Consider the following 19455-nt stretch of genomic DNA (forward strand, 5'->3'; position numbering starts at 1 on the left):
CAGGTGAGAAACAACTTTTTTCTGATATGACATGGATGCATTTAAAAAGAAATTTGAGTTGTATAAGGGTCACAGTCTGAGAAATAGTCCAGTTTCCTTAGCTTACTGGTGTTAAACAAAATGTTCGGTTTGAAGAATTCATTGTGGCATTGGAGGAATTACAAGGACAGTTTCCTAAACATTTCAAGGACACTGCCAATATTACATCCGTTTTTTCAGCTGTTTTCGTGACTGTTTGCCATTTCAGTTGAAAGTGCCCCTGTGCATGTGCAGATGTAATGGACTGATGTGCAAGGTAATTCCCATTCTAAAGACAAATCCCCTTAATGCTGAAACTGTCCAGGAGGTCTACACTGCTTTCCTCAGGTAGAGTTTATTTGTTGTTTTTATGGGGGGGAAGAGACCAAACTGCGAGGTCATCGGTCTCATCGGTTAAGGGATGGACGGGGAAGGAGGTTGGCCGTGCCCTTTCAAAGGAACCATCCCAGCATTTGCCTGGAGCGATTTAGGGAAATCACGGAAAACCTAAATCAGGATGGCCGGACGCGTGATTGAACCGTCCTCCCGAATGAGAGTCCAGTGTGCTAACTACTGCACCACCTCGCTCGGTCAGGTAGAGTTTCAACGTCTCCATAATGAGCTTGCAAAAGTACCACAGTATTTAGACCAGTGTGTGTGTGTGTGTGTGTGTGTGTGTGTGTGTGTGCCTAGTCCCGAAGAAAGGTTTGTCCAAAAGCTGGCAAACAAAGTTCTTGTCTTTCAATGACTCAGCACCTCTACTACTCAGCCGACTGTTAACTTTGTTCCTTAAATTATTAATAGTCAACCAGGATGTTCCATAACTGTAGTCTTATTTTTAATTGGTTCTTTCTCAAAATAAAAATGATCACACTACAGCAATAAAATAGCAAACGAGAGCTCAGCAAGTAGAGCTAACATAAATAAAAACTTTACCACACATACAATGACAAATCAGTCTTCAATGAATCTAAAGAATATCTGTGTCAATAAGTTATGTTGGAACAAGATTGTTCTCTGTACCATTCCAAGAACAAAGGCTCCACAAATAATGTAAAATTAGCTAAAATAATGCCTTGCTTGAATCTGGTTTTCCATATTGTTTCTTTTGCTTTATATTCATCTACTGCCTGGGATATATACATATATATATATATATATATATATATATATATATATATATAACACATATATATACATATATATACATATCTCTGCCCAAACTCTCTGCCTTCACAAATGTCTGCTTGTGTCTGTGTATATGCGGATGGATATGTGTGTGTGTGCGCGCGCGAGTGTATACCCGTCCCTTTTTCCCCCTATGGTAAGTCTTTCCGCTCCAGGGACTGGAATGACTCCTTACCCTCTCCTTCCCTCTTTCCTGATGAGGCAACAGTTTGTTGCGAAAGCTGGAATTTTGTGTGTATGTTTGTGTGTCTATCGACCTGCCAGCGCTTTTGTTTGGTAAGTCTCATCATCTTTCTTTTTAGATATATTTTTCCCACGTGGAATGTTTCCCTCTATTATATATATATATGGTTATAATAGAAGGAAACATTCCACGAAGGAAAAATATACCTAAAAACAAAGATGATGAGACTTACCAAACAAAACTGCTGGCAGGTCGATAGACACACAAACAAACACAAACATACACACAAAATTCTAGCTTTCGCAACCAACGGTTGCCTCGTCAGGAAAGAGGGAAGGAGAAGGAAAGACAAAAGGATATGGGTTTTAAGGGAGAGGGTAAGGAGTCATTCCAATCCCGGGAGCGGAAAGACTTACCTTAGGGGGAAAAAAGGACACGTATACACTTGCACACACACACATATCCATCCACACATACACAGACACAAGCAGACATTTTCATATATATATATATATATATATATATATATATATATATATATATATATATATATATGCCCAAACTCTTTGCCTTTACAAATGTCTGCTTGTGTCTGTGTATATGCGGATAGATATGTGTGTGTGTGTGTGTGTGCGCGCGAGTGTATACCTGTCCTTTTTTCCCCCTAAGGTAAGTCTTTCCGCTCCCGGGATTGGAATGACTCCTTACCCTCTCCCTTAAAACCCAAATCCTTTCGTCTTTCCCTCTCCTTCCCTCTTTCCTGATGAGGCAACCGTTGGTTGCGAAAGCTTGAATTTTGTGTGTATATTTGTGTTTGTTTGTGTGTCTATCGATCTGGCAGCGCTTTTGTTTGGTAAGTCTCATCATCTTTCTTTTTAGATATATTTTTCCCATGTGGAATGTTTCCCTCTATTATATTCATATATATAAACACATATTGAATACTTTAGGCTATATTTTGTGGACATCAGATTTGGAATTTTTCTGGTAGCCTTGTTAAAATAATCCATAACCTACTTATTCTCACACTTATTAACCTTCAAATTTATCATACATGGAAATAATTAGAACAAACCCTTCCAACAAAATCGCCTTTCCCTGGATTAGGAAATGGAGCAAACTTTCTGTAAATGTGGCCCACACGAGAACATGGTGCATCTACCATTTGTCCACCACACTGCCAAATCTGCAACAGATAGAGCATCATTATTGGTAGAAAGAGGGAAACAATGAGATTAAACTTCAGAATTCGATTAACATGTGTTGTACCTTGAAAGAGAGCTCATACTGTTCACCTCCCCAGATTTCAAGTCCCTCATCATAGCCACCCAGTTCCCAAAAGAATTTAGAGCTGATAGCAAACAATCCTCCAGCCATTACTGGGCTCCTATAAATGAGCAGGTTAACACACATAAAGCAAGTATAACGCAATTGTGAGAACTTAACATTCAGGATATGAAAAGGACAGGTAAGCCAAAATTAAAACTATCTCATGTGTAAAGGTATAAAAATAAAACCATACAAATAAATTCAGTGGCTGGTGAACAGACACAATAAGTGCAGCATCTCAAGCTTTCTAAAGCAAAGATTTCTTCTTCAGGCCACACTGAAAGAAAAAGTGATAAAAAATAAAGGAAAGAAACATTTTGGGAAAAGTGAGTGCTCTTTTTGTATGACCTGAACCTAAACTGCCGTTCACTTCTATGAATGATTCAGTTTCATGTGCCACTTCACCTAGAGTCCTGAATTATTATTCCTCTTCCTTCTTTTTTCTTTTTAACCCTTAGCACCTAAGCTCACTCTTCACCTCTATCTGAAATGGAATTTTCCTTCCTTTTACCACCTCAAGAAAGAAACTTTGATACCTATTAAACTTTGCAATCTGGGATTATATTTTATACTTGTAGTTGTTAAGTATGAGTTCTGCAATGGTTCTGTTTTCAGCAGTTATTACTGAAATTATCCACTAGACTGTCCTTACCTAAAAGGTTCTGTTGGATGTTTTAGATCTTCAGGTAGAAGTGGTAGCCTCTTGTAGAAAAACTCCCAGTCAAAAGCACCACGAGCTCCTTCATCTTGAGCTCTGTACTCAAATGTTTCATACGCAATAACATCAATGAAAGGGCAGACACAAGTACGATAATCTTCTGCAATTGGTTCTGTAGAAGACAACAAAATATTGTTCAAGGTAATTAAGTAAACAAAAAATTACACAATGATAACATAAATAGTGCTGCCACAGGAGAAAAAGAACTGGGAAGGTGCATGCTACACATTTCCTCAGTGGCTTTATCTGTTTTCTTATTGTGCTGGATTACAAGTTTTGCTATCCATTAGATTGACATCTTGTTCCCTACTTATTATTGAAGGAGAAAGATCCCTTAGCTGTTTTGGATCATTTTATGCCATGGGTACTGTTATAACATCAAGTTGAACAAATATATTTCTAGGACGACACAAAACATGTAAGTCACAGATCAAGTAAACAAAGTAAGACGTGTGTACATTGTAACAGTCAAATCAGCACTGAGTCCAAACCTAGTCGCTGCTGGCTGGCTGGCCGCTTAGGTGGCGTGGCTGCTGCATGGCTGGCAGACAGCGCCGCGTGTGGAGGACGCGCGTAACTGCGTGGCGGCACTTTGAAAGATCGGCGAGTCACAACAGGTACATTACTTGAACATCCTAATATCTGAGCAGCCACAAACCAACAAATCCTCTTGCTCTGTAACCATACATCCCTTTCTCTTTTGCTTCTTCAGTTGTAGCCTTGTTTCAAAGACCATACCTCTGCTCATCAAGAAGGATTTAGATAAACCACGTGACACACAAATCATGATTAACACATCGTAATTTCAAATGAGCCTTGCATATAAGTGCAATGTCCTAACAATCATATCATTTTATTTGTTTGCTGCAAAAATAGCAGCAGATATGGTTATTACTGGAACAGGAACCTACTACAGAATGTTACACCACCCTACCAGCAGGAAGTGCTCTCAAACATATCAGGTCCATGTCACTGAGTTTTAAAGGTCATGATTAACATCCCCTTCACAGCCATGTATACAGGGTGAACATTAATAAACCGACAAACTGCAGAGATGGATTCCTGGCTAGAAACAAGGTCTTATGAATGTGTGTCCAGAAATGCATCATTGCCATGATAGATGGTGAGTGACAGTTCCTCTGACGACGTGCCTTGTGTTCCTTGTGTGTTGCAGGCTGTGTGATTTACAAAGCCTACTGTAAGCAGCAGAATGGTCTGGTATTCATGTTGGGAACAAGTTCAGATTATGTTTGTGTAGGGCCAAGCACGTGGAAATGCTCAAGAGGTAGCAAAGGTGTACCATAACAAGTACCCTCACAGACACTAACCATATGTGCAGTGAGGTGGCAGACTGTGTGCACACCCAGATCTGTTGGACCATGTCTACAGGATTTTGAGACCAACCCTAGCACAAGCTCAAAATCTGGTGTACACACAGTGCCACCTACCTTGACAACAATGCATTTCCGGACACATGTTCACAGGTCCTATTTTCCTCCATTTCCAGTCAGAAATCCATCCCTGCAGTTTGCTGGTTTTATTTATGTTCACCTGATATAAGTAGAGAGACTTAACATGGCAATGAAGGATGGCATTAAATACTTTTGATCTGAAATGCATTCTACTCATGTAAAGAATGAGAACCACAGGTAGCAGAGTTCAGATCATTTCCAGCTGCTCACGGACAATAGTTAACTACTTACCGGGTGATCAAAAAGTCAGTATAAATTTGAAAACTTAATAAACCATGGAATAATGTAGATGGGTAAAAACTGACACACATGCTTGGAATGACATGGAGTTTTATTAGAACAAAAAAAAAAAAAAAAAAGAACCAAAAAAAAAAGAAAAGTTCACAAAATGTCCGACAGATGGCGCTGGACAGCAAAACGTCAGTGACTGCGCATGACAATCGTGTATAAAAGGAGCTGTAATGAGTGAGAGAATCAGATGCACCAGCAGACGTAGCATGTTGATGTCACCTGAAAAGGTGCTTTTAGTGAAGTTGTATTATCAGAATGGGGAATGTGCTAGTTCAGCATTACGATCCTATCGCCACAGGAAGGGGATTCGAACGGGTAAAGGTCCGTTGACAAATGCAGCTGTGGCGAGAATGATTTCAAAGTTCAAAGCCACAGGTTGTTTAGACGATAGACCCCATAGTGGCCGACCGAGCACAAGGTGTAATGCCGCTGAGACAGTTCTGGAAGAAATGGAGACTGTAGCAGGTTCGTCTATGCACGGGGAAGTCAGCGCTTGTGCAGTCGCACGTCGCACCGGCATTCCATACACTACTGTTTGGTTGGCACTTAGGCGTACCCTCCAATGCTATCTGTACAAAATCCATCGGCATCATGAACTGTTACCTGCCGATTTAGTGAAGCGGAAGGCATTTGTGTTTTGGGAGTTTCAAAAGATGGCGGAAGATGACGAATGGTTGAGTAACCTGTTGTGGACCGAAGAAGCTCATTTCACGCTCCGAGAGTCTGTCAACGCCCACAACTGCAGAATTTGGGCTACCGAAAATCCTAGAACTGTCGTGGGAACTCCATTGCATGACGACAAAGTCACGGTATGGGTTGGATTTACTACATCTACCGTTATCGGGCCTTTCTGCTTCGAGGAAATGGGTGATTCTGGTTTTGTAACTGCTACCGTGACAGGTGAGAGGTACGCCGATATGATGCAGAATCGCATCATCCCCAGCTGGCTGATAAACACCTGCTGGAATGTACGATGTTTATGCAGGATGGCGCTCCACCCCATATTGCTAGATGCGTGAAAGATCTCTTGCGTGCGTCATTTGGTGATGATCGTGTGCTCAGCCGACACTTTCGTCATGCTTGGCCTCCCAGGTCCCCAGACCTCGGTCCGTGTGATTATTGGCTTTGGGGTTACCTGAAGTCGCAAGTGTATCGTTATCGACCGACATCTCTAGGGATGCTGAAAGACAACATCCGACGCCAATGCCTCACCATAACTCCGGACATGCTTTAAAGTGCTGTTCACAACATTATTCCTCGACTACAGCCATTGTTGAGGAATGATGGTGGAAACATTGAGCATTTTCTGTAAAGATCATCATCTGTGCTTTGTATTACTTTGTTATGCTAATTATTGCTATTCTGATCATATGAAGCACCATCTGTCGGACATTTTTTGAACTTTTGTAATTTTCTTTTTTTTGTGTGTGTGTTCTAATAAAACCCCTATGTCATTCCAAGCATATGTGTCAATTTGTACCACTCTATCTACATTATTCCGTGATTTATTCAGTTTTCAAATTTATACTGACTTTTTGATCACCCGGTACACAGGTCAACACTTGTTTTCCCTTATTAACATTATGAATAAATATAAGCATTCAGAAGAAGAACAAAACTTCTGATAACTTAACAGTTTTCCCTTAAAAATTAGTCTCACATGATAGTATGGTGCAGAAAATGCCTTCCTTTAGTTTCCGATTGAAACAAACATGCAAACATCAATAATTATCATCTAGTGTCTGAGCTCCACCTATCTTCACAATGCAATCTCCCTCCTTTTCATATCCTTATAATGGTTTATCTCTAGCCCAATGCTCCAAAATGTTTTATTTGGCACATAAACAACTGACACGTAAGGTCTATGGAATGCCATAACAAAAGCAAAATTCAAACAAATAGTACAATGAGCACATTATGTTTCTACAGGCAGTATCTTGATGAAGAAAATAAAGTCTTACTTTTTCATGTACTATATGACATACGTTACATTAACAAGGTTGCCGCAAGTTTCCCCAAGTGAAATTCCCTGATTTCCAGATAAGTTTTACAGTTTTTCCCTGACAAATTTTGAGATCTCAAGACATAAGTTGACAAAAAAAATATAAGGACGTCTGTATTTCTCCCACATGTGAGCAAAAAGCTTAAGTACTAACATCAACATCTTTTGTAATGAACTGTTTTTAGATGGAGAAAACAAGGCAGATGGTATGTGTGTTTCACTAGGACCACCGTCATTATTTTATTTCAATAAAACTAAACACATCTGGTGACAAAAACATGCATTTTCTTGGAGTCGCAAGATAGATTTAAAATACCTTCGCTGATTTCTGAAATAACTGCGCAAAAAAGAAGAAGTGTATAAGGCAGGGACGAGTTGCGTAAACCAATACAATAGGTGACCACCAATAAAGTGTTTTCTTTCGAGAACTATACGAGTATACAGTGTACAAACTACCAGAAACTGCCACAATTTTCTCCTTCTTATCATCCATACTTTCTAATATATAAACTACTTTTGAAGTTCCAAAATGTACTACAGGAAATAAAATGTCTATAAAACGCCACACTGTACAATGTACTTGCGGTGAGACAGTCGCAAGTCCTGAAATTCATTGCCCATTGGTCTCTGGCCTGCCGAGGGGCACCTTGGTCTTGGGTCTATGGAAAAAACACGAAAATCCGCCGCATTATGCCACACACAAACAGACCGACTTACAGGGAGATCAGCGAGACTAGATCCGACAGGCAGGGCCTGCACAATGGGCTTCAGATCTGCAGGCACGATCCATTTGAGATACCCTCAGAAATGGCATGTGTTTGGCCCGTCCACTCGTGTGGCCAGCTGTTCACGTATCACACACAGTATGTTGATCAAATGAGACCAAGGTGATAAATCCATTCACAGATAACTTGCGAAAATACTCTGAGAATCAATACTAATGCAAGTGGGTAGCAACTCACCTTAAAGATAATTGCTCAGCCACAGACAAGGCATGTAGAAAAGACAATCACACTCTCATAGCTAAATTTTCGGCCATAGCCTTCATCATAAAATCACACACACACACACACACACACACACACACACACACACACACACACACACACAAACTGCCACCTCTGGCCGATGTGTCAACATTTTCTAAAAATCGGATCCAAACAAAGCACTTTTCACGCCTTCCTGCCTCTCTTTGGCAGCTGCTAGAAGTGGTGGCGGCACTGACTGAAAGCTGAGGGTAGTGTTAGGAAGGGGAAAAGCAGTAAGAATAAGGGAGTAGGGAAGCGGTGCATGTTCTCAGCGGTGCCCAGTCAGTGACGATCCATGACATCTCAGTAAACAAACCATTTCATCTACTGAGACAAAAATGAGATGTTTTCCAGTGTTTGTTGTTTTTTTACTGATGTTTTCCTGACGCATCTGAAATTCCCTGATTTCCGGAACTTGTGGCAACCCTGATTAACTGTTGCTCGTAATTAAAAATGTAATTCCGTTATAGACAGAACGCAGCCCCATTGTGAATGCTGTTCTCAAACAGTTGGCTGAAATTCGTAAGGAGCTGGAAATCGTCCTGACTACTGTCAAATGATTGACAGCTGCTGTGAATCAGTACGTTAGAAGAGCTCTCTAGAGTCGTATACCTGTGATATCTGATTCTGTGGATTCTGGGTCCTCTGCAGGAAGTATTGGGTCTGTCATTACCCATCCACTTGACTGCAAATGGCCTGTCAATGGTAGATCTAGGCATCCTGTACAGGGTGGATGGGGACTAGGGAGGACTCAGAGTGTTGTACTAATCCCCCAAACCACAAGCTTGAGATGCTGTCTTTCACTGAAACTGAAATTGAGCCTGTGGGACTCACTTCACACATTTTGGGGAAACCTGTTTTGTCTGGTGTCTGGAGGAGGCAAATACAAAAGGGTAGGGTCTATTAATCGTCAGCAGTTAAAATGTGCAGTGAATGATGGTATCCCTTAGGGATATAGCAGCAAGGGGCAGGAAAGGATATGATGTTCACTCAGTGTGCATGCCTGGGGGCCTCGTTCAACATGATGAAGAGGCTATTCCAGCAGCCACTGAGGGGACTTCAAAGGTTCTATGACAAGCAAGGCTGTGATTTCCTGGACTTGCACCGCAGGGTTGAGAACTGTAAGGTCCCTAAATAGGTCAGGTGTGCACTACACATCAGAAAATGCAACGCAAGTAGCTGACTGTGTGTGAGTGGTGCGCACAAGCGTCTTTTTAGGGTAGTCAACTCTCTATCCAATCCATGTAACAATAGCTATAGGAAACTCTGAAGTATCAGGGAAAAAGCAAAAGAAATGCCTTCCACAGGAGAGAGTATTAAAATCCTACTGGTAAATTGCTGAAGCATTTGCAACAAAGTGCAAGAGTTGAAAGTGCTCATGAAAAGCACTGAAGCTCATATAATACTAGGTACAGAAAGATGGTTAACGTTGGAAAATGATAGCAGTGAGATTCTTGGGGAAAATTTAAGCATATATCAAAAGGGTAGGCAAATGGGAAATGGACATGGTGTATGTGTTGCAGGAGACAAGAAACTCAAATCCAGCAAGATAAAAAATTGAAGCTGCATGTGAGATTGTTTGGACAAAACTCAGTATCAGAGGTGGGTATAAAATCATAATTGGATCCTTCTATTGCCCACCAGACTTATCTCCTGGTGGAAACAAAAACTTCAGAGAAAACGTGAGTTCTCTTGTATGTAAGTTCTCCAATCATACTGTAATCATCGGTGGAGACAATAATCATCCAACAATTAATTGGGAAAATTACATTTTTGTTAGTGGTGGGTGTGATAAGACATCCTGTGAAACTTTACTAAATGCCTTATCTGAAAACTACCTAGAAGAGATAGTTAATAACCCCACTCATAATGGAAATATACTGGATCTAATAGCAACAAAACGACATAACCTCTTTCAGGATGTCCACATCGAACCTAGTATCAGTGACCACAACACAGTTGTAGCAATAATGATTACGAAAGTAGAATGGGAACTAAAACAACTAGAGAGAGACATACGTCTGGTAAAGTAGATAAAAAATCTGTAATGTCTTATCTCAATGAGGAACTTTAAACTTTCAGCACAGGTCAGGAGCATGTAGAGGAACTCTGGCTCAAGTTTAAAAGAATAGTTGACCACATGCTGGGTAGATATGTACCCAGGAGAACGCTTCGTAACGGAAAGGCGACCTCTGTAGTATACAGTCACTGTTAAGAAACTTCTAAAGAAACAGAGATTGCTGCAAAATAGGTGTAAAACAAAGCATAGGGCTGTAGATAGACAGATGCTCAATGAAATACATTTGGCTGTTAAGAGAGCAATATGTGATGCCTCCAATGACTACCATAGCAGAATACTGTGAAATGATCTTTCACAAAATCCAAAGAAATTCTAGTCATATGTAAGGGCTGTTAGTGGCACCAAAGTTAGTGTCCAGACCCTAGCAAATGAGACAGAAATTGAAATTGAGGGCAGCAAACCAAAGCTGAAATGCTTAACTCCATTTTCAAATGTTACTTTACAAAAGAAAACCTTGCCCCAATTTAACTCTCATGCCACTGAAAAGATAAATGAAATAAGTATTAGTGTCAGTGGTGTTGAGAAACAGCTGAAATCATTAAAATTGAACAAGGCTCCGGGGCCTGATGGAATCCCTGTCTGATTCTGTACTGAATTTGCAGCTGAGTTAGCCCCTGTTCTCACTATAATCTATCGTAGATCCCTCGAACAAAAAACCGTGCCCAATTCTTGGAAAATGACACAGGCCACACTCATCTACAAGAGTAGTAGAAATGATCCACAAAACTACCATCCAATATCCTCGACATTGATTTTTTGTAGAATCCTAGAACATATTGTGAGCTCAAACATAATGAGATATCTTGAACAGAATGACATCCTCAATGGCAACTGGCAGGGTTTTCGAAAACATCAATCACGTGAAACCTAACTATCACTTTTCTCACATGACATACTGAAAGATTCGGATCAAGGCAACCGGGTAGATGCAGTGTTTCTTTATTTTCAAAAAGCATTTGACTCAGTACTGCACCTATGCTTATTGTCAAAAGTACCATCATATGGGGTATCACAAGAAATTTGTGATTGGATTGAGGACTTTTTTGTAGGAGGACACAGCATGTTATCTTGGATACAGTGCCATCATCAGATTTAGAAGCAACTTTGGGTGTGCCCCAGGGAAGTGTGTTAGGACTCTTGCTGTTCATGTTGTATATTAGTGACCTTGCACACAATGTTAATAGTAAAAACGCGCTTTTTGCAGATGATGAAGTGTATCTATAATGAAGTACAATATGAGAGAAGCTTCATAAATATTTGGCCAGATCTTGGTAAGATTTCAACATTGTGAAGAGATTGGCAACTTGCTCCAAATGTTCAAAAATGTAGAATTGTGCACTTCACTAAGCGAAAAAACGTAGTATCCTATGACTATAATATAAATGAGTCACTGCTGGAATCAGTTAGCTCATACAAATACAAGGGTGTAATACTTTATAGGAATATGAAATGGAATGATCACATAGGTTCAGTTGTGGATAAAGCAGGTGGCGGACTTAGGTTTATTTGTAGAATACTGGGAAGTGCAATCAGTCTACTACAGGGATTGCTTACAAATCACTAGTGCAACCCATCCTTGAATATTGCTCAAGTGTGTGGAACCTGTATCAGATAGGACCAACAGGGGATATTGAACATATACAGAGATGGCCAGCATGAATGGTCACAGGTATGTTTAATCCAGGAGAGAGTGTCACTGAGATACTGAAGGAACTGAAGTGGCAGACTTTTGAATACAGATGTAAACTATCCTGAGAAAGTCTAAAGTTTCAAGAACCACATTTAAATGATTACTCTGGAGATATACTACAACCCCCTACATACCGCTAACACAGTGATCATGAGGATAAGATTAGAATAATCACTACATGCACAGAAGCATTCAATCATTCTTCGAGCACTCCATACTTTTGAATGGAACAGGAAGAAAACCTAATAACTGGTACACTGGGACCTACTCTCTGCCATGCAGCTCACAGTGGTTTGTAGAGTATAGAAGTAGATGTAGATGTATGTAGACCCTGTATGTTATTAAATAAAATAAATTATTCATAACAGATACTACTACAGCATAAATCCTCAATTAAGTACATCCATATTTCACAATGAATCTTGAAATATGTATAACAAAAGGTGGGAAATAATTACAGACATGCTGTAATATATGTAGATAATTGTATTAAATGACTGTTCTTGGTAGAATATTTGAAATATGACAAATGAAAAAAACTTATCATATCCTACAGCATTTATTATTTTAAAAACTGTTTTTTGGCTGTTACACTATCATCAGGTACATATTCATCTTTGTACCCTTTGTACCTGCCCAGCTGAAAACCAGTATGTAAAATAATAAATGTAGAATATTATACAGGTGTTGTGTTTTGTGATAAGAAATGATACTTGTCAGTACAAACCTAAGAGAGGTGGAAGCCAGTTAACATTAGCTTCTGTATGTGAGTCAAGGAAAATAAGAACATCTGAAGTTGCTTTTCTTGCACCAGCCAAACGTGCCCGAATAAGACCAGATCTTTCAGGTAAGTGAATAACTTTGACCTTGGGTAGATTTTCAGCTACATACTTATCAAGCTTCTCTTTGCAATGCTCTGTAAAATAAATAAATAAACATACAAATATGGGTTGCTGACAAGACATAAAAATACAACTCACAGCAACAGAACAACTTTTATAAAAAACAAAGAGTGTTTTTGAAATAATGCCACTTCAACTATTTTGCATGTGCATTTTTTGTGGTAACTCAGGGAAGATAATTTTTTTGCTATCCTATTACAATTGTGATTAAATGACTACATATATTTTTGATAACTTTATTTTTGTCATTTAGGACCAAAAACTATGGTGGTAAATATATCACCATGGCATGTGTGTCAGGTATTAAAACTATGGTGGTAAATGGATTTGATACTTCCCTTTTGTGAGCTGTTAAGTGTTGCCATTACACATAAAAAAATAATGAAGAGTGTTTTCTGTTTCTACTTTAAATTTTTTTTACTTTATTTACAAAATAATAATTGTTGTTGTTGTTGTTGTTGTTGTCGTCGTCGTCTTCAGTCCTGAGACTGGTTTGATGCAGCTCTCCATGCTACTCTACCCTGTGCAAGCTTCTTCATCTCCCAGTACCTACTGCAACCTACATCCTTCTGAATCTGCTTAGTGTATTCATCTCTTGGTCTCCCCCTATGATTTTTACCCTCCACGCTGCCCTCCAATATTAAATTGGTGATCCCTTGATGCCTCAGAACATTTCCTACCAACCGATCCCTTCTTCTGGTCAAGTTGTGCCACAAACTTCTCTTCTCCCCAATCCTATTCAATACTTCCTCATTAGTTATGTGATCTACCCATCTAATCTTCAGCATTCTTTTGTAGCACCACATTTTGAAAGCTTCTATTCTCATCTTGTCCAAACTATTTACCGTCCATGTTTCACTTTCATACATGGCTACACTCCATACAAATACTTTCAGAAATGACTTCCTGACACTTAAATCTATACTCGATGTTAACAAATTTCTCTTCTTCAAAAACGCTTTCCTTGCCATTGCCAGTCTACATTTTATATCCTCTCTACTTCGACCATCATCAGTTTTTTTGCTCCCCAAATAGCAAAACTCCTTTACTACTTTAAGTGTCTCATTTCCTAATCTAATACCCTCAACATCACCCGACTTAATTCGACTACATTCCATTATCCTCGATTTGCTTTTGTTGATGTTCATCTTATATCGCCCCTTCAAGACACCATCCATTCCATTCAACTGCTCTTCCAAGTCCTTTGCTGTCTCTGACAGAATTACAATGTCATCGGCGAACCTCAAAGTTTTTATTTCTTCTCCATGGATTTTAATACCTACTCCGAATTTTTCTTTTGTTTCCTTTACTGCTTGCTCAATATACAGATTGAATAACATTGGGGAGAGGCTACAACCCTGTCTTACTCCCTTCCCAACCAATGCTTCCCTTTCATGTCCCTCGACTCTTATAACTGCCATCTGGTTTCTGTACAAATTGTAAATAGCCTTTTGCTCCCTGTATTTTACCCCTGCCACCTTTAGAATTTGAAAGAGAGTATTCCAGTCAACATTGTCAAAAGCTTTCTCCAAGTCTACAAATGCTAGAAACGTAGGTTTGCCTTCCCTTAATCTTTCTTCTAGGATAAGTCGTAAGGTCAGTATTGCCTCACGTGTTCCAGTATTTCTACGGAATCCAAACTGATCTTCCCCGAGGTCAGCTTCTACTAGTTTTTCCATTTGTCTCTAAAGAATTTGTGTTAGTATTTTGCAGCTGTGGCTTATTAAACTGACTGTTCGGTAATTTTCACATCTGTCAACACCTGCTTTCTTTGGGATTGGAATTATTATATTCTTCTTGAAGTCTGAGGGTATTTCGCCTGTTTCATACATCTTGCTCACCAGATGGTAGAGTTTTGTCAGGAATGGCTCTCCCAAGGCCGTCAGTAGTTCCAATAATTGACACCAATATTAAAATTTATTTACCATAACGTGAAAACAATACTTGAAACTTTATCATGCAACAAAGGGATGAGCTAACATAGGTCACAATAATGTATATTGCAGATGCAATGCAATGTGTTTCAACAACAGTAGTGATTCCAAGACAAACAGAATCGGATTGTTACAGCAATTTTCATACATCTGGTGCAGCGTTCTGCCACAAGATGCCAGGCATAGACAGATATGGTAAGACAGATTCCCAAAAGCTTTGGGATACACCTAAGTTGGTAAGTATGCTTCCTAAGGACCACAAATGAGGGATGAATTATGTGGTATGTATACTTCCAAAGCCCCTTCCAGAAACTACTTTGGAAGTAACCATACTTCCCAACAACCATTAAAACACCACTGTTTAGTGGGACAGTTACTTCCAAATAGTCCTAAAGGCTGTATTTCACAACATACAGAAACTATGGCTAGTGCAGTGGACTGCCACTAAACGCCAGGAGCATAAAGAAGTGGTACCACATATTCCCTTAAATGCTGTAAAGAAATACATGTAGTGGGAAGTATATCCCCCATAGCCCGAGAAAGGGTTAATAGTTGTTCTAAAACTGAAGTTAAAAACATTTAAAATTAGAGCTACAAAACCCAGTATTTTAATTCGTCTACTGTCAAGTAGCATTTTTAACATTATAGAGTAACATAACTTTCAATTATAAAGTATAACAGTATGGAACCCTTATAGCAGCTATAAAATGTAACAATTAGTCCTCCCAGCATTGTTTTTGATTTAAGGCGTAATATCACAGAAACAAAATTGATGAGAAGGGACAAGAATGAGAATAACAATGAGCTAGAAGTCCACCTTAGGTAAGACAAAGAAGATCAACTGAAAATATTCAGATTACTGGAAAGCAGAATTACAGAGAAATAGCCATATGAAGGAGGCAAGTACAGGCAGACATACACTGCCTGACTACAGAGATTTCAAAATGGAAATAAATTTACAAAAAACTTGGCAGTATGAGCACATGATCAAAATGCTGTTGCAGCCCCAATGACCTGGATTCATGTACTGATTCAGTTGGGAAGGGAATCACAAAGTCATTGTATCCTCTCCTGAGGCAAGCTGCCCACAACTATTGTTAAATTGCAGCTTTAATTTCTGCAGCAATGCGTCTAGGTATATCGTTAAGAACACCATGTCGTTTGTTAATTCACATAGCTCTTTAGAAGAAACTTTTGAATTTCCTCTGCGCTCTTTAGTTTATATTCCTAAATTTCCTACAGGTTTGTGTACTTATCAGGCACAGCTCCTCATTTTAATTCCGTCTAGAGTATACTTCTGTCATCCATAGAATAGATTGGAACTACAATTACTGTGTTCAAATAGGGGCTGAGTTGGTGACCCTTTGCCCACAGCTCCACGTGGTGCTGGTTTCAATCATGTAGCTTGAGGCCGTTGCCAATGGGCACCAACGTGGTAGGCAGGACAGGAGGATCCAAGGGACGTTTGGTACATCCCACTGTCTCCCAAATGGCCCACTACTGTGGCCCCTCAGGTACTGCCAACATTGATGTTGAGCCCTCACTGATGGTCAAGTGAGATGCTGTTCCATGGCGTGGCAGCAGCTGATGAAATAAGGGCAGGCACCTGCATCTGGTTCAGGATGTTTATCAGACACAGACAGTGCCTGAAACCTGATGAACAGGTTTCGGCCACTGTGTGTCTGATAAACATCCTGAGCCAGATGGAGGTGCCTGCTCAATTTCGGAGAAACCTTTCAGCCTGAAGATCTGGAAAGTCACAGAGGGTGGATTTACTGGTAGTTGGTAGCACCTATGTTAGGCGGATGTGGCTGTGAAAGATAGTAATGAATCCAGTGTGCGCACTGCATGGATACTGGGAGGAGTGATTCCAGATGTGGAATGAGTCTTCTGGATTCCACAAAGAGCACAGGATGCAACCAACAGTGAAGGTGGTGGCTCATATCGGTACTTACAATGTGTATAACTTTGGATCACAAGAGCTTCTCTCTGGTTTTAGGCAGCTAGATGAAGTGGTAAAGACCTATTACCCTTACGTGTATCCTACAATAATATAGATAACTATTGTATTGAGACTGAACTGTATCACATAAATCAGAATGTCTTAAGATAATCAATAAATTTTGCAATACCGTTGAACCACAATACACTCTTAAGACCAAAAAAAAAAAGATGCCCTCTGAAAGAATTATCCAAATGGGACAGAAATCAGTAGACATGATGTACATATATAGACAAAAATATGGTAACAATTTCAGAAAATCTGGATGATTTGTTCAAGACAGCAAGTTAATAATGTGTTGGTCCACATCTGGCCCTTATGCAAGCAGTTAGTTAGCTTGGTACTGATTGACAAGAGTTGTTGGATGGGCCTTCTGTGGGACACCATGCCAAATTCTGTCCAATTGGCACATTAGATTGTCAAAATCCCAAGCTGGTTGGTGGACCAAACCCATAACGCTTCAAACATTCTAAATTGGGGAGAGATCCGGTGATCTTGCTGGCTAAGGTAGGGTTTGGTAGGCACGGAGACAAGCAGTAGAAACTAGCGCCATGTGCAAGTGGGCATTATCTTGCTGAAATATAAGCCCGGGATGGCTTGCCTTGAAGGGTAACAACAAAACAGCATGGAATATCGTCAATGTACCACTGTGCTATAGCGTGCTATGGATGACAACCAAAAGGGTCCTGCTATGAAATGAAAAGGCACCCCAGATCGTCACTCCTGGCTGTCGGGCCATATGGTGGGCAACAATCAGGTTGGTATCCCATGGGACATCTCCAGAGACAACTTTGCTGATCATCAGGGCTCAATTTGATGCAGAACTCATCACTAAAGACAATTCTACTACATTCAATTAGATTTCAGGCCAAAGACATGTCTGGAGATGAGCCAGACAGCAAGGGAATACCAACATGAACTGTCAACCACACAGACAACAACAAGGTGTGACGGTCTGGGATGCCGTTTCACTTCATAGCAACTCCTCTTTCGCTGTCATCCATGGTACCCCTACAGCACAGCAGTACATTGACAATGTTATACATCCTGTTTTATTACTCTTCAAGTCAAACTATCCTGGCCTACATTTCAGCAAGATAATGCCTGGCTGAGCACGACGACAGTTTCTACCGCTTGTCTTCATGCTTACCAAACCCCACCTTGGCCAGCAAGGTTGTTAGATCTTCCCCCAATTGAGAACATTTTGAGCATTATGGCCAGGACTCTCAAACTAGCTCAGGATTTTGACAATTTAACACACCAACTGGACAGAATTTAGCACGATATCTCTCAGGAGGACATCCAACAACTCTATCAATCAATGCCAAGAAACATAACTGCTTGCATAAAGGGCCAGAGGTGCACCAATGAGTTACTGGCTTGCACTATTTGTGAAGCTTTTTCTCTTGAATGAATCATCTATTTTTTTCTGAAATTGTAATCATTTGTTCGTCTGCACCTGTACATCACACCTACCAATTTCCGTCTCATTCGGGTAATTCTTTCATGACATGTCCCCATTTTTCTTGTCAAAATTAATTAGCTGAACTTTTCATTCTAAATTCACAGTTTTCTGCCAAACAAGTATATGGCTATTAAATAATCATTATCAATTTCATTTAAATCATCTTATTGATGCATAAACACAAAATCACCTTTAGAGCTAAAATCATCAACAAGTATTATCTCCCTGAGTAATTCTGGGGGAGATCTGTTGATCGCACTGACGACAGTCCTCAGAAGTGTGCTCCAGTGTTCATTATGAAATGGAACAATGATGCTCACTGTGGGAAGTTTTTTCAAATACTTCTTTGACTTGCACCTGAAATTTATAAAAGTATCACAAAGGTCAGAAATGGTTATTATGTGTAACACTTACTATAAGTAACAACAAATAAACTAAATCTAATGACTACTGGTTACGAAGCCTGTGCATAACATTACTCACTCAACTATACTTTCAACTGTTCTGAAACATCAAAAAAGTCATCTGAAGTTCTATTTCAGGGAAGAAGTGGTAAGAGAGAAACTGGATTACTTACACAAGGAAACTTAAATTATTAAAACTTGCATAATTTTTATACTCTGCAAAAATTGTCAGTAAGCAGAGTGCCTAACTAAATGGGAATGTTGCTGTAGCAATATATGAACATGAAAATAGTCTGCAATCAACTAGTCTTCAGATATCTTCTCTAACACCACATTTATAAAGCTTCTATTCTCTCCTTGTCAGTACAGTTTATCAAGGCAGCAGTTGACAAGGGATTGAGACAAGGCTTTAGCTTATATCCCATGTTATTAATTCTGTACTTGGAGCAAGCAGTAAAAGAAAGTAAGGACTATTTGAAACACATAGTAGGAAAGTTCTGGCAGAAAGTAAATAATTTAGGAGTAAAGACTCCCTTCTGTCAAATACACACACACACACACACACACACACACACACACACACGTGTCCTTAGATTGTACCGACTAGACACATAATGCCGCCGGGATCACATTTCGGAAGGTGTACTAGGAAGGAGTGGGGTTAAATCAGGTGGTAATATGCGACTGGCAGGAAGATGGGTTGCACGTGGGCAGTCGACAGCTCGGGGGGAAGTAGCAGGTTTGCTGA

The 19455-nt window shown here is 39.8% G+C and overlaps 1 protein-coding gene across 1 annotated transcript in view; it reads right to left on the minus strand.

Annotated features, from left to right (window-relative positions):
* Positions 1-19455, minus strand: part of LOC126094728 (N-acetylgalactosaminyltransferase 6) — a 159436-nt gene that overhangs the window by 80007 nt on the left and 59974 nt on the right. The window contains exons 4-8 of the mRNA XM_049909276.1: positions 18494-18660; positions 12728-12916; positions 3372-3549; positions 2660-2777; positions 2466-2576 (exon numbers count right to left, since the gene is read on the minus strand). Coding sequence (XP_049765233.1) covers positions 2466-2576; positions 2660-2777; positions 3372-3549; positions 12728-12916; positions 18494-18660 — 763 coding nt within the window. The remainder of the gene's footprint in view (positions 1-2465; positions 2577-2659; positions 2778-3371; positions 3550-12727; positions 12917-18493; positions 18661-19455) is intronic.

The sequence above is a fragment of the Schistocerca cancellata genome, chromosome 8, assembly GCF_023864275.1.
Source record: "Schistocerca cancellata isolate TAMUIC-IGC-003103 chromosome 8, iqSchCanc2.1, whole genome shotgun sequence".
Lineage (NCBI taxonomy): Eukaryota > Metazoa > Arthropoda > Insecta > Orthoptera > Acrididae > Schistocerca > Schistocerca cancellata.